At 38.7% G+C, this 14405-nt stretch overlaps 2 protein-coding genes across 2 annotated transcripts in view; one reads left to right on the forward strand and one right to left on the reverse strand.

Annotated features, from left to right (window-relative positions):
- pcm1 (pericentriolar material 1) overlaps positions 1-2647 on the forward strand; it is a 64733-nt gene extending 62086 nt beyond the window's left edge. Inside the window, exon 44 of the mRNA XM_042342278.1 lies at positions 556-2647. Coding sequence (XP_042198212.1) covers positions 556-578 — 23 coding nt within the window. The 3' untranslated portion in view covers positions 579-2647. The remainder of the gene's footprint in view (positions 1-555) is intronic.
- A 2372-nt stretch (positions 2648-5019) lies between these two features.
- Positions 5020-7467, reverse strand: LOC103178231 (general transcription factor IIE subunit 1-like). The gene is made up of 4 exons (XM_042340680.1): positions 7020-7467; positions 6630-6822; positions 5994-6205; positions 5020-5408 (listed from the first exon to the last, which is right to left on the reverse strand). The coding sequence occupies exons 1-4, from the start codon at positions 7465-7467 to the stop codon at positions 5020-5022; spliced, it is 1242 nt and encodes a 413-aa protein (XP_042196614.1).
- Between the last annotated feature and the right edge of the window lie 6938 nt (positions 7468-14405).

The following is a 14405-nucleotide window of genomic DNA, read 5'->3' on the forward strand; positions in this document are numbered from 1 at the left end:
CAGTTGACCTCCTGCATACTGTTGATACTATTCCCAGATTTGTGGATGATATCACCAAGTGGGAGCTGTAGATATAGGGAATTGTTGATCAAGCCCTAAGGTACACCGCCACAGGTGTAGGGGTTGGATGAGAAGCCATTGGCGGAAACAAAGTGGAGGTGGTAGGACAAGCAGTAATGCAGATGACTTCCATTTCCACTCTTTATTTGAAGTCCACTGATGGACCTGTCCTCTTCCCTATCAGACATCAAGGCCTGGATGAGCTGCAATTTCTTGCTACTTAATTTGATTAAGATGGAAGCCATCCGCCCTACCAATCAAAAAGAAAGTTAGTCATTTTTGGAAAGGAATTTTTCTTTGAAAAGAACAGGAATTTGGAAGATCTTTTGGGTGGTGTTGCTGCTGTAAAAATGTTTCTGCACTTTGGGATTAGGGAATAGGTCTACAGCTATCAAGGCCAGTGTTGTGCTGAAGTGGATTAAACAAAGCTGTTTTTGTTCTTGTTTATTGTGAATTACCTTCAGCATTAACCCATTTTTTTCCCTTTTGTTACAGAAAATGGAGCCAGAAGTGCATAACTGAGTATTCTCTGAAATTCATCAACTTCTTGTTTATTTGACTGTATGAAATGTGATTTCTCTTTTATGGCTAAAGAGTTATTTTTTTTAAATAGCCTTTTGCTAGAATTGTTGCTCCTTTATAGATTGTGTTAAGTCTGACCAGGATTTCTTGGTCGGCTCTTGTGCAAGCTACTATGTAAAGAACATTTAATTATTTTCTAGGTCAATAGCCTAATTAATGTTATTAAAGCAACTTTTTTAATGAAAAGCTGAAGTCCCACGACAACACTATGATTTGATCTTTAGACTGCCTGTGATGCAATTCATTTTCACTTCTCGGTACCTTTTAGATGCATTGGGAAGATCAGCTTGTTTCTGAGGCAATTGATCTTTCATGTAGTCCCAGCTGTGAACCAAGACCTAGGTTTTATTGTGCCTGCTCTCAAAGTGGAGATATTGTTTTGTAACAGTTTATTGCATGTAAATAGTTTTACTGTCAACACTGTGCTTTTATGCAGATAAGTAACCATATAACCATAGCAAACCTATGGCTTATGTTGACTTCAGCATAGCTATGTATACTGCACATCAACATGATGATTCAAATTTTAACATGGACAGTTGCATTCCAGTATAAATAAGACCCTCTGTGGTTGCTGAAATGTCCACTTCACGTACTGTCCATTTAATAAAGCTTGCAATCAACCAAATGCCTCTGCAGATCTAAAGTGGTGTTCAATTGACAGTCAGGTATATTAAAGGAAAAGCTTGCTGCTCCTTCGTGAACAGTGAAAAGGACCCCATAGCTTTTATCTACTGGGGGTGAAAATTAATCACAGGTTTTCCACATTCAGTGAATTGCTGATATTAAAGTTTAGTCTGTTTTCTTTTATATCCTGTTACAAATTTGAAATGGACAAAATATGATTCACATTTAAGAGAGCTGATTGCTGTTCTACTGTCAACAGCAACAAAATTACATTTGTAGAGCGTCTTTCACATCAGGAGGTCGTCAACAGTTGCTGTAAAATCCATTCTTAAACAACACTATTTTTATGCACGTCATATAAACCAGGCTAATGGTATGTATATCCCTCTGCGTCTTCAAAAGTGTCAAAATGAGCACTGCTACCAAATTTTACTCAAAGGCGATTTGCGATTGTATCATAATGGAGGTGGGTGGTATTGCATGTTCATGGTATTTGTTGGGTGGGATGCAAGCAAATTTTACATATGTTCACTCTAAGGGATAGTGAGTTTATGATTTGTACATATAGAACAAAGTTCCATAAACCCTAGTGGCTGAGATACATAAATGCTGTGTTCACATTTGCAATACCATTACATTGTACAATCTTAATATTTGAACAAAGATACTTTGTTGCAACAAATGCTTTCTCCAAGCCTGTTGTCAGCAGATGAGCTCCATGCTCCAAAACATGAACCCCCTCGTAAGAAATGCTTTGTTGTCACAATTGAGTCTTGAGATTTGACTGTGGCCCCAGATTGTTTGCAGAATTACAAAGGGTGTAGCGAAATGTGTTTTAATCTAATTAATGGTTACATCCAATTTGTTACTCCTGAAACTGGTCAAGTTATCTTGAACCTAAAAATATGAAATAATATTCAACAAAGGCTTTAGTTCAACCATTGTCCCTACACTGATCCTTTACAAAATATTTTAAATCGCTTGAAGGTAATGCATTTAACCAGATATCTGCAATTTGGTACAGTATAAATCAAAAAAACATTTCAGTAAGAACTGCCTGGGAAATCTTATTAGGAGTAGAAAAGGATTACCATGAACAAGGATTATCTTATTCAACACTAACCTTTAGACTAATTGTGCTATTTCTGCTGGTTGCAAACAGACACAAAAAAGCCTTTGCAGAATTAAACCAACTAAGGTCATCTTTCAATGATTTGTATTTTTGTCTTCTTAGATGGTTGTGGTTTTGCATTTAATTTAAATTTAAACTGACAGGCATGTTAGTGTTATGTGGTCAGTTCTTAATCTGTGTTTTGTAATGTATGATTTAAAAATGTTTACTATGCAATTTCAAAATAAAGCAACACTCTTGATTTGAGTTGGAAGGGCCCATTAGTTTATTGTTGTGAGGAGGCTGAATCCCAGGATTGCATATACTCTACTGGGTTTTGTTTAAATAAACCATAAACCCTTATATCAGCACCTAATATTCTTAAATTGTTTGTGAAAAATATGCTTATAAGGTTTCATGCTTGCAAAGCAGTTGACTAAAATTAATCCTGAATGCAACAATGTACATCTACATAGCACATTTTGTGTTAAGAAGATATCTGCTTTACAGGATGAACTGGGAGCCTGAACAGGAGGAGGAGGGGGGAAATGAAACATAGAAACAGGAGTAGGTCATTCAGCCCCTCGAGGCTGTTCCGCCTTTCTATAAGATCATGGCTGATCTGTACCTCAACTTCGATTACCTGCCCTTACCCCATATCTCTTGATACCCTGATTGAACATATCTATCCACCTCAGGAGGCTAACAGCAGGTGAAAGAAGTTTTAAGGTAAATTTTGGAGATTGTGATCAAACAGAATGGCAGAAGACTCAGCCATCCATAGTGAGGCAGAACATTTCAAGGAAATGTGAATCAGGCTCCTGTTTGCTGCTTGGAGGAAGTGGCCGTGATAGGAGGTCACAGACTAGTTGGACATTTGGAAGCGAAGACAAAAATCATGAATTTGATCTGCTGGAGGATGGAGAGCTTGTGTTGAGCAAGGATGAGAATAATGGTTGGAGTTCTGGTTGATCTTTAGTCAAGCCTGGAGGTGGTATGGAAGAAGGTCAGAGGAGGGGAACAGAGATTTTGAGGTGAGGGAAAGCATCGTGAGAACCCAGTTGTAAGGTTTGAAAGATCATTGGGAGGTGAAGGGTTGAACAAGACACCCAACGTTCCACACTGGTGCCTTGTGGAGGAGTGAACCCCTGAGCCTCAGTCTTATTGACACTTAGCTGTCGAGTTTGAACATCAAGACTTCCTAACTGAGGGCCATCACCAGTCAGCACAGCAATGGTCCTGGAATTGAGAGATAGTCGAATCATCTGCATACATGCGGAGGTGAACCCCATGCAGGACCACAGAGGCCTGGAGGGATGGGAGGAGGAGCCAATGAAGACAACTGGCATTGCCAAGAGTGAAATCAGGAAAGGACAAATCAGAGTATAGAAGTCAAATTGAAATTGAAATTTGCAGAACAGCAGCTAATTTCCTGGTTAGAATTCTTATGGAGTTTCATGTGACATATTTGGTGGTCACAATGTCCCCTCCCAAGTGATTACAATCTTAGAGACCCACTGCCAGTGCATCAATCTCTGGTATCTGTAATTTCAACATATAAAAGGTGGAGTAGTATTAATGGACATCCACACATCTATATGCAGCACTGCTGCTCCCTGGGATCAGGTAGTTTCCTAGTTAGAATTCTTATGCACAACCACCAAATGCACCTGTACAACTGCCACTTCACATCTCTAGTCAGTTATACAAAAAGCCATACACAAAGTATATAGGTTGTGGCAGTAACGAAACAAAATTTGTTGTGTGGGTTTTAGCCACAAAATAGTCAATTCACAACTTTAAGGTGTATTCTGTGAAGCACTTTGAGATGTCTCAAAGACATGTTAAGTCATTATATCAAATGTAAGGATTATTATAAGTGTCAAATAGTTTTGCAACTGAAACATTCATTCAAAAATGGGATTTGCAAAATCTACTGGAAATTCCAATCTCATAACTGGGCCAACTCCTGCGCCACATCTAGTAAAAAGTACTTGTAAAAATAGTTTGAAGTTTATTTAAAATCTAGTAAACATTTTTTACTTTTGGAGTCTGCATAGTTCCAATGAGCTAACCATGGAGGGCACTGAAGAGGTTTCCTGGAAGTGCAAATGTTGCAGGAAGGGGTGTGCAGTGTTCTTGAGGTATTTGTAGACCATATAAGATGCATTCATGCACTCAAATAGATTACTAGTGGTAAATTAAAAAGCACGACAGCCTCATGATAAACCTGAAACTTGGTGGAATCTTAATTACTGTGAGCTAACTACATACTCTTGGGCTTCGCCCATAACTGCTAAACACTGATGCATCCATCCATTTACACTGGCAACAATAATACTTCATTTGATATAGTGCCTTATCACGTCTTCAAGAGGTCTCAAAAGCGCTTCACAGAATTGCTGTGAAGTGAATTGACTTGTGGGCAAAACACGGTAGCCAATTGCGCACAGCAGTCTCCCACAAACAGTCGTGAATTGAGTGACCAAATTATTATTTTTTATTTATTTTGAAGGGATTATTACCCCAGGAAAAAAAAGGTGGATAGCTTCTGTAACTTAATTTCCATATTGATACATGTATTTCAATATAGTTACATTAACAGAAGCAGTGAAAGCAAATACTACAGCTTTTTTTACTCATATTGCTTGAAACATTTCTTGGCCAATATGAATGTAACTCTCTCGCTCTTCATCATTCATCAAGGATACTAAATCAGGGTTTTGGCTGACTTCACTGTAGAGGTGGGATTTTCCAGCAATAAAGACTGTTGGGTCATTTTCTTCAAACTGATATTCTTCTTCTTCAAGATCCAAATTTGAGCCTAGTTTTGCATTCTTGGTTTCTTCCTCCGATGCACTCGTATCACTGTCTGCCTCACTTCGATTGGCATTTGATGTGGAAACAGCTTCAAAAGACACTTTTTTCTCATGAACCAGAAGTGTTTTGATGACTTCATTATTAAAGGAATCACTCTTGGAATTTGCATTTCTATCAAGGGTTTCAGGCATTTCAATAACAATTTGTTCTAGAGTATGAAATCAAGAAACAAAATAGAATCAAAACACATTTCATTTCTTAACTTGCCAGTTGCTTTGAATGTTGACATTATGTAGGAGGATCAAAGTTTTCAGCCTTGTGTAAAAAATAGTTAAGATGTCTCAACATTTATTGTTATAGTCATTCAGAAACATAATTTCCAATGTCAATATCTGAAGTGCCTTACATTACAAGTAGCACCTTACTACGACTATTACAACAAAGGAGACAAGGGACTATTATATATAAATATGCACAGTAACACATTGGTATAGCAATTTTTGTAGGCCATTTGCACACAAACTCCTTTAAAAAACAATAACCAATTTAATTTTGTTGGCCAGGAAATTGTGAGAAAGCCCTTTTTTAAAAAAATAAATGTGTCAATTGAACAACTCATCCAAAAGACATAGCTCAAATAATGCAGTGTCCTCCATTTATTGTAACAAAGTAAGATTTAGCCTGAATATGGATCATTGCTCAAAAAATACATTTCAAATGAAATCACAATAATCTTTAAATTTGATATAGATTTCTCAGACGACATGTCAGATATTGTACTCACCAGGCCAACTGCTCATTGCGCCCAAATTGTGTTCTTCAACAATATTTTCAGTCATCCATTTGAGCTGTTCTTTAATAGGGTTTTTAATTTTTTTAGTTTCAGGGTCTTGGACATTGATGTCAACATTTTCCACATACATATCACCATAAATGGAGGCTTTGCTTGACCATTTTTCCACAGAGCCATTGAAATTTACAAAAGAGTATGACTTCTGATTCTGGCTGAAGGAAATGTGACCAACAATTTTTCATACATTAGTATTTTTCAGTTATTCCTTACATAGATGTTTAAGGACAATTAGTCATATTTAATGAATAGAATAAAAACATTGTTTTTTCAGGGTCAACTAGTCTATGCCATATACCTTCATTAACAAATAGTAAGCCGAGTTATGCCATACTGGTCATGTTAAGTGATCTTCGTAGATTCTGTATATTAGCATCACTGAATTCATGTGGGCAGGGATATTACTGTGATATCAATCTGAAAGCACATGTTATCAGTTATCTTCCATGCTCCTGTGCTGAACTAAATTACTCATCTACTATTGGAATACAGAGAGAATGCATTGTAGGAAAACATAGTAAAAAGACCAGGAAATATTTAGCTTAGGGTGTAGCTTTGGAATGCTCCAATATAAAATACCTTAACTCTGGAATCTCCATTGGCTGTGGTTCCAGAAGCACATATGGAATTGTAATATTTTCCGTTTCATGCAGGAGTGCATAGATGGGTTCAATCTGTTCATTGAAAATTGCCAGAAGGGTTTGAGCATCTCGTTCAGTTAACACTGAGGATTCTTCCACTTCAGTCTGGCAGTAAGTGCAATTTAAGTTGCCTGTAGACATTACAGAGACAGAAATGGACAAGGAGAAAATTTGTAGAACAAATCGTTAATTGCTACTTTACATAATGAGTACAGTTCAACAATTAAAACACATTTGTATAGCACCTTTCATGTCAGGATAATGTCCCAAGATACTGGGTCAATAGATAAATGCATTTTTAATGGTCCAGTCCCAAAGTTCAACATACCTGTGTAAGGATCAAACAAATGATTAACTTCCAAATCGGAGAAGATGCTGCTACATGATGGACAATTGAAAGACAATCTAGTGGATGAATTCCTCTCATCAGCTTCAATCTTTCTGCGTATATGGTCTAGTTTGTACTTCACAACATCCACCAGCAGTTTGTAGTTGATATAGTAGTAATTGTGCCTGAAGCTTTTCCCATCAGCGCTCCTCTCAACTTGTGTGCGACTTTTGATGAGCTTGTCGGATTTCAGCGTGTTCAGGATGGTTCGAAGCTGCTTCTTCTCAAACTTCAGGAGCAGCTGCAGATCCTCCTCCTTCACACAGGGGTAGCGAATGAGCAAGTCCAGGGTGAGAGAATACTCCACTCTGTAGAAGCCACGCACCACATATTTCGCCAAACGTTTCAATGCCACAGGAACCTCCGTAATTACTTCCTGGTCTCCCATGACACCTTTCACTAACCAACAACAAAATAGTTTTGCTGTTCAGTTAACTTTAGAAACTATTCAGTTTTGCACCACAAAATATACAGTCAATCCACTTTACAATATATCCTGTGAAGTGCTTTGAGACATCTCAATGTGATTAGGCATTATATCAAATGAAATTATTATTATTATAACTTGCGAAGGGTCCATTTTGGGAGGGAGGAAGATTGATGCAACCATCTCTTTACTGGTTACATCACTTTGCTGTCCTAAAAAAAAGGTACAAATGCAGCTTAAATTGTTCTTCAGGAATTATTAGATTTATCAATAATATTTATTATTATTTCTGGAGATCCTACTGACAGACAAGGTGACATAATGGAAGCAATGATTTAAGACCTCAGAATCGAACACTCATTCCAGACTTCAAAATAGCAGGAACCTTTCCCCATACGCCTATAATTTACTACTTTTGAGATATCCATCTAAGTCCCTTAGGAAAGTTGATATGGATTCAGCCTCAACCACCACTGCCACAAGGCATTCCATATCCCAAGCACTGGGTATGTTAAAACACTTCACCTATCCTCCCCACAGGCCAGTAGAGAAGTTCATAATGGTTAGTTGGATTGGAGCACTAAAGCAGCAAAATGGCAAACAACCCTCCAGTTAATTGGTTATTCACGTCAGTGAGCAGCAAAAAAAACAGCAGATATATTTTACCATGGTGATCAGATAATTGCATATTTGGAAAGGGTCACTACCAGAGGTGGATCAGAAGAAAAAATAAATATGTTGGTCAGGACATCAGGTGCAACTCCCTTCATGGGATATCCAACATTCACCTGAACAAGCAGATGGGACCTTAGCTTTTTAAACATCTAACACCATGTAGCACTCTCCCAACACTGCTCTGGAGTGAAAAAATAAAATGCTTGAAAGTTTCCAACTAAAATTCAGATAAGAGATCAGAGTCAAATAAGCAATCAAGTTTAATCCAGTTTTCAATGTGCAGATAGGATTTGCAAAAAGTACTAAAATATATATATTTTTAAAAGTCTTACATAAATGAAAATTCAAATGAAGCCAGTTACTTTAGTAAAGGAAGTGAATATGACAGCAAGAGAGAGAGTACAAATCTTGTGGAGTCCTGTAGCTTCATGATTACAGCATTCGTCTCATAAGTGAAAGGACCCGGGTTTGATTCCCAGCAGGGTAAAATGTTGGGCAAGTTTCCTTATTGCACACACTTCTGTTTACCTAGCAGTTATTAAGAACCCGTTTGTCAGTCGATTGGCTGATCGCTTTTCTGGGGGTAATAAAAATTAAATAAAATAATAATTTGGTCACTCAATCTGCAACTGTTTGTGGGATACTGCTGTTCACAATTGGCTGCTGTGTTTGACCCATAAAATATTCAGTCAAATATATTTACTGTGCATTCTGTGAAGCACTTTGGGATGCTTCAAAGATGGGATAAGGCACTATATCAAATGCAAGGATAATTATTATTACCTAAAAAATACATCAACATTGACTCAAGTCCTTCCTCTACCCTACACCGCACCACACTCCTCCACCTCACCGGTTTAAAATCAAGTCCAGAAAGATTCTAAATAGATATTACTTTAAAATTTTCAAATGAATTAATTAAATGTTAGAGTATTCATACAATTAAATCTGTCAGGAAATTCCTAAGTCTCCTCATTAAAAGGAGTTAATCCACAGCAATAGTGAATTTTGTTAGGGCATCTCCTCCATGCAGTCTTCAGGCTGGCTAATTCTAAACTTGTATTCATACTCTAGTTCTGTACTCACTAAACCAACTCAAGTCTTGCACCACAAAGATAAACAACATAAACTGCATGACAAATCCAAGTTCTTTTCCACTGCAATGTAAAGGAATGGAAAAATTACATAAAAGCAAACAGCAGGTTAGTATTAAACCCACATTGAGGAGAGGAATGCAGTAAAATCAATACCTCAGAAGTAAATATACCAACGAGCTAAGGCAGGCAAGAGGGAGAGGACTAAATAGGAGACAAGAGTCTCAGGTGAAAGGAATAAGGAGGACATTGGTTTGATTCAATTAAATTAATTGTTGAGTAGTTGGCAAGATAATTTGCATAGCCTATGATCTTTGTTGATAGGTTATTTTATTCCTGATTTAATTGCTTCCTCCTGATGTGAAATTAAATTAATGTTTATCAGTTTGAGGAATTTGAATAGCACTTTAAGAGCTTTATTGGTATCAATGGACTGGCACCAGTGCAATGTTGTTCAATTTTTAAGTTGCCTCTCGTTTTCCAGTGGGGTTTCTTGCCTTCACATGTTTAATGGTTTTGTTAAACTTAGCCTGTGGGCCCTTGTGACCTGCACTAAGTCATGTCAGCTGGTTTTGCTGGTCACATTACTGCAAATGGAAATATGGTTCCTGGTACAAGAGAAGTTCAAAGGATAGCGATGAATGAAAGATGGCAATGTCAGGGTGTTTAACTAGGCATCTAGCTGTGCCACAGCTATTTTGGGAGTGCTTCAGGCTGACATTGGTTGCCAGTGTAAAGTATTACATTCCCAGCTCTGATATTGCTCACGTTGCCAAACACAAACATCCAATTCTACTCCAGCTATTTAAAGTTATACATCATGATGTTAATTTGGATATTTTCAATGTTGCAATTCCAACTTCTCTTTTTAACAACTATTCGTAACTTGTGTTCCAGTCTCACGACACTGTTGTGTACATACAACTTCGTAACAGGGTTGAAAATGGGGTATTTTTAACAGGTTAAAAATTAATTCTAACAATCACTGGATGTGCATTATGGTGACTTGAGAGAACTCTGCTCTAATATGGCCAGAAAATCAGGTCAAAGTGGAGCTCCTGTTCGTCACTGTTGAGCTCCTATAGGTCAACTGCATTGATGTAGTATATTGGGTTATTTTAGGTGGTGAACTACAAAAGCATCCATCATGTCAGTGTGGTGATGGAGGTTAGTGTGGAGCTGGTGTAGACAGTCTGGAGGAGCTGGAGGCCAGTGTGGAGCTGGTGTAGACAGTGTGGAGGAGCTGGAGGCCAGTGTGGAGCTGGTGTAGACAGTGTGGAGGAGCTGGAGGCCAGTGTGGAGCTGGTGTAGACAGTGTGGAGGAGCTGGAGGTCAGCCCGATGCACATCTGGCTATTGGCAGGTTTCAATATTTAAAATTCCTATTCGGATCCTAGTGTGAATTTTGCATTTTCAACCTCTGCATCTGCATCATTAAAATAAAATTTAAAATAATAATAATTTAATTAATCAATCCACGACTGCTGTGCGCAATTTACCTGCCGAGATTCGCCCACAAAATACAGTCAATTCACTTTATGGTGTATTCTGCGAAGTGCTTTGAGACGTCTCAAAGACGTGATAAGGTGCTATATCAGGTGCAAGGATTATTATTACTAGTAACATTACCAATGTTTCAGACAATTGGAAAGTGATAGATTGAGACCATTTATAGGATACGATGGATGCTTTTGTAGTTCGCCGTCGAAAAGAACCCAATATACTGTATGTGCGTCTACATCAAATGTAGCAATAGAGAAGAATTAAAAAAGATACAATATCAAAATATACTGAATGGGTGGTAGAGAATTACAGTATGCAATTATTTTTTGATATATTTAAATCTGGCAAGTCAATATAAAGTAAAAACGTGGTTATCCCAAATGTAACTCTGTACTTGTTACGGTGATGTGCAGCTGGACAGCTTATTATTGAATCCAAGAAACAAACAGAGATGGACGGTTGAAACTTGACTGCAGATATAAGTTCGTTTTTCGCTATGTATTGTAGGGAATGAATCAAATTGCTCTTTGAAAGATAGGGTTTAAAATGGGGATTACGTTATATATAAAGGGTGGATTGTTCTCCCTTAGGTCTAATGGTCCATCTGTCAAATGCAGGCCAAGGTAATGAAAACACCGAGAGAAAACACATATCTCAAAGGTTTGTCTTTGCAGTGGTCACGTGATAACCCCACTGTGGGTGTGAGACTACTTCCCATTGTCACCTTCCATATTCCCCCCACCTCAAACCCTGCAAGGCTGACATCTGATCCCAGGAATGAGTGATAACTAACCGTACTCACATAAAGGTTTTAGTCTGTTTGCCTATAGTATCCGTCAGGTGAAAAATACTATACACGATGGTATAATTATTGCCAGCACATTGATAAAAAGTGTGATGCAAACCAATCTCTAATGAGCAGATTTGGGGCTCTCTGAGCAAACATGTCTGACTTCAGTGCATTGCGATAAATTGCCCACCTGAATCCTCAGCCTGTGTCCTCTCCTGCACCAGGCTCTGCCAGCTCATCACTCACATGCTCACTCTGCTCCACCGGCTCCCCATTTCCCAACAGGTCAAATATAAGATCTTTGCCCTCACATTACTATCTGTGTGGGCTTGCCCCAGCCTACCACTGTGTCCTGCTATAACTCCACTGATCTGGCTACTTTTCTCTCAGTGAACGCCAGCCTGCTTCATGTCCCTCACCCAATCTGCCCCATCATTGGTGGGCAACCTTTTTAACCATTCCATCCCCTCTATGGAACTGCGTCTAGAATCCCTCTTCCTCATCTCCTGCCATTCCACTTGAAAGCCCCCCTTAAAACCTACCTTTTCAACTGTGCTTTTGATCATCTTTCCTTTCCCCCCCACCCCAATCCACCTCAGCTTTCCCCCACCCACATCAGGCTCCTAGTTAGCTCCTTGAGATGCTTTAAGATGTCCTCATGTGAAATTTATACATAATGGAATTTTATTTACAAAGATAGAAAACAATATGCGAGTAATACATAATTTATTAAAGGTCTCCAGTTGATATGAAGTTACTATTTACTATAATAAACTTGAAGGTACATTTCAAGAAGTTGTTTTTAAGCCCAAACAAGTTAATTCTGAATTTAGCATGGATCTTTGGTGAAACCATTCAGTGTTTGGATCTTACCTTCCAAAAGACATGGATTTGGTAGCAGAGGAGAAACCAGTATGACTCATAGAACTCGAACTGAAAAAAAAACTCAAGTCTCTAAAACCATGAGGATTAGATATTACATTAATAATCCTTGCAATTGTGAATGAGGACTATTTTACACTTTTACAAAGCACAGAATTATGTGCTACGTAAAAGTGAGCATTTTGTTACTTGTACAATGAAGAGATTTACACTCAAGTGTTTGTGTCCTGCGTACCATCTAACAGGGGTCATTCCAATGCAGTACTGCACTAAGACTCAAGTCGTACATTGCCTGGCCACAACCATAACCAGGTCTTCTCTGCCTCCCTGACCCCAGCAGTGCTTGATGGCAACAAATAAAAAAAATTGTGATTTCCAGAATCCTATGAACCCACAGCTCATTTGCTGTGTTATTAACATTCTCCCATTATATGAGTTAACTACTCAACACTTTTTGGCCAAAAATATTGCTTTTTTGGAAAGGAAGCTTTGTTCTGATAAGACTAACAAAGTGTAGGAACGTTGGAAAACAACAAACTGTGTTTATATAACACCTTCACATTGGGAGGAAATTGGAAAGAACAGGAAAAGAGTAGGCTATTTAGCTCATTGAACTTAGTCCACAAGTTTACTCATTTTAATCCCCTTTCACGTCAGGAGAACATCAAACTTTTTAAAGATCATAGACTTTGAACTAACAGTCTAGGCTGATAATCTACTGGAGTGCTGGGGCAGCATTCCAATGTACTGGAGTGCTGTCCTTCAGATGAAACGTGAAACGTTAAACTGAAATCCTGTCTGTCCGTTCAAGTGGATGTTAAAAATCCTACGGAACTCTTCAAAAATATATTAGTAGCAATTCACTTCATGGCTGTTTGTGGGACACTGCTGTGTGCAAATCGGCTGCTGCATTTGCAAAATATACATACCTACAAAATAGTCCCTATTATTGTGCGCAACTGGCTGCCACGTTTCGCCTACAAAATATTTTCCATTATATTCTGTGAAGCGCTTTGGGACGTCTCGAAGATACGATAAGGCGCTATATCAAATGCAAAGATTATTATCATCACATGAAGCGCTCTGAAACGTCCTCCTGGTGTGAAAGGCGATCTATCAAATACGATATTACTACCCAAGTGCCCGTCTTTTGATCATCCTCATTGACCTGTGAAGCCTTTTGAGCCAAAGCAATCCATGTCTTTACAACTGTGTGTGATGAAATTGTTCAGATTGATCTGATTACTCTTATTGCCGACTGGATTTGAGGTGTAATGTAACTGAAAGACAGTGAAGTCACAGACAGCAAATTGACAGTGCCCTCTTGTGTTAAGGAGCATGCGATGCAATAACAGACCATGGGGCATTGGAATAGTGTTTTACTGCAAACGATTGACCAGGTTTCAGTGCCAGAAAAAGCAGGAGGCATTACCTGGTTCTTGATGCCCTGAAACTCTGGAACTCTCCCTCAATCCCTTTGCCTTGTCCCTTCTATCCCCTTTTTCAAGTCCCGCCAGAAAAACCTTCCTCTCTGACCGTGCTTATGGCCCTTCCCCCCACCCTCACCCTGGAGTTCAGCTCCGCTAATGTTAAGCACTCTGAGACTCGACCCTGGGTGGAGGGTGCTATTTAAGTAATAATAATACTCTCGCATTTGATATAGCGCTTTCCACGTCTTCTAGACGCCTCAAAGTGCTTCACAGCATATTCTTTAACCAAATTGACTGTATATTTGTGGGCAAACGCGGCAGCCAATTGCGCACAGCAGTGTCCCACAAACAGTCGTGGATTGAAAATGGCCAAGTAATTATTGTTTTGTTTTTGGAGGGATTATTATTAGGCGTGTGGAGTAAGGAAACTTGCCCAAGGTTTCGCCCTCTGCCTGGAATTGAACCCAAGTGTCTCGCTTACAAGGCTACAGGACTCCACAAGTCCAAGTTGTTGTTGCTTTCCTGT

This window comes from Callorhinchus milii, unplaced genomic scaffold (genome assembly GCF_018977255.1).
Source record: "Callorhinchus milii isolate IMCB2004 unplaced genomic scaffold, IMCB_Cmil_1.0 Scaffold1, whole genome shotgun sequence".
NCBI classification, from domain to species: Eukaryota; Metazoa; Chordata; class Chondrichthyes; order Chimaeriformes; family Callorhinchidae; genus Callorhinchus; species Callorhinchus milii.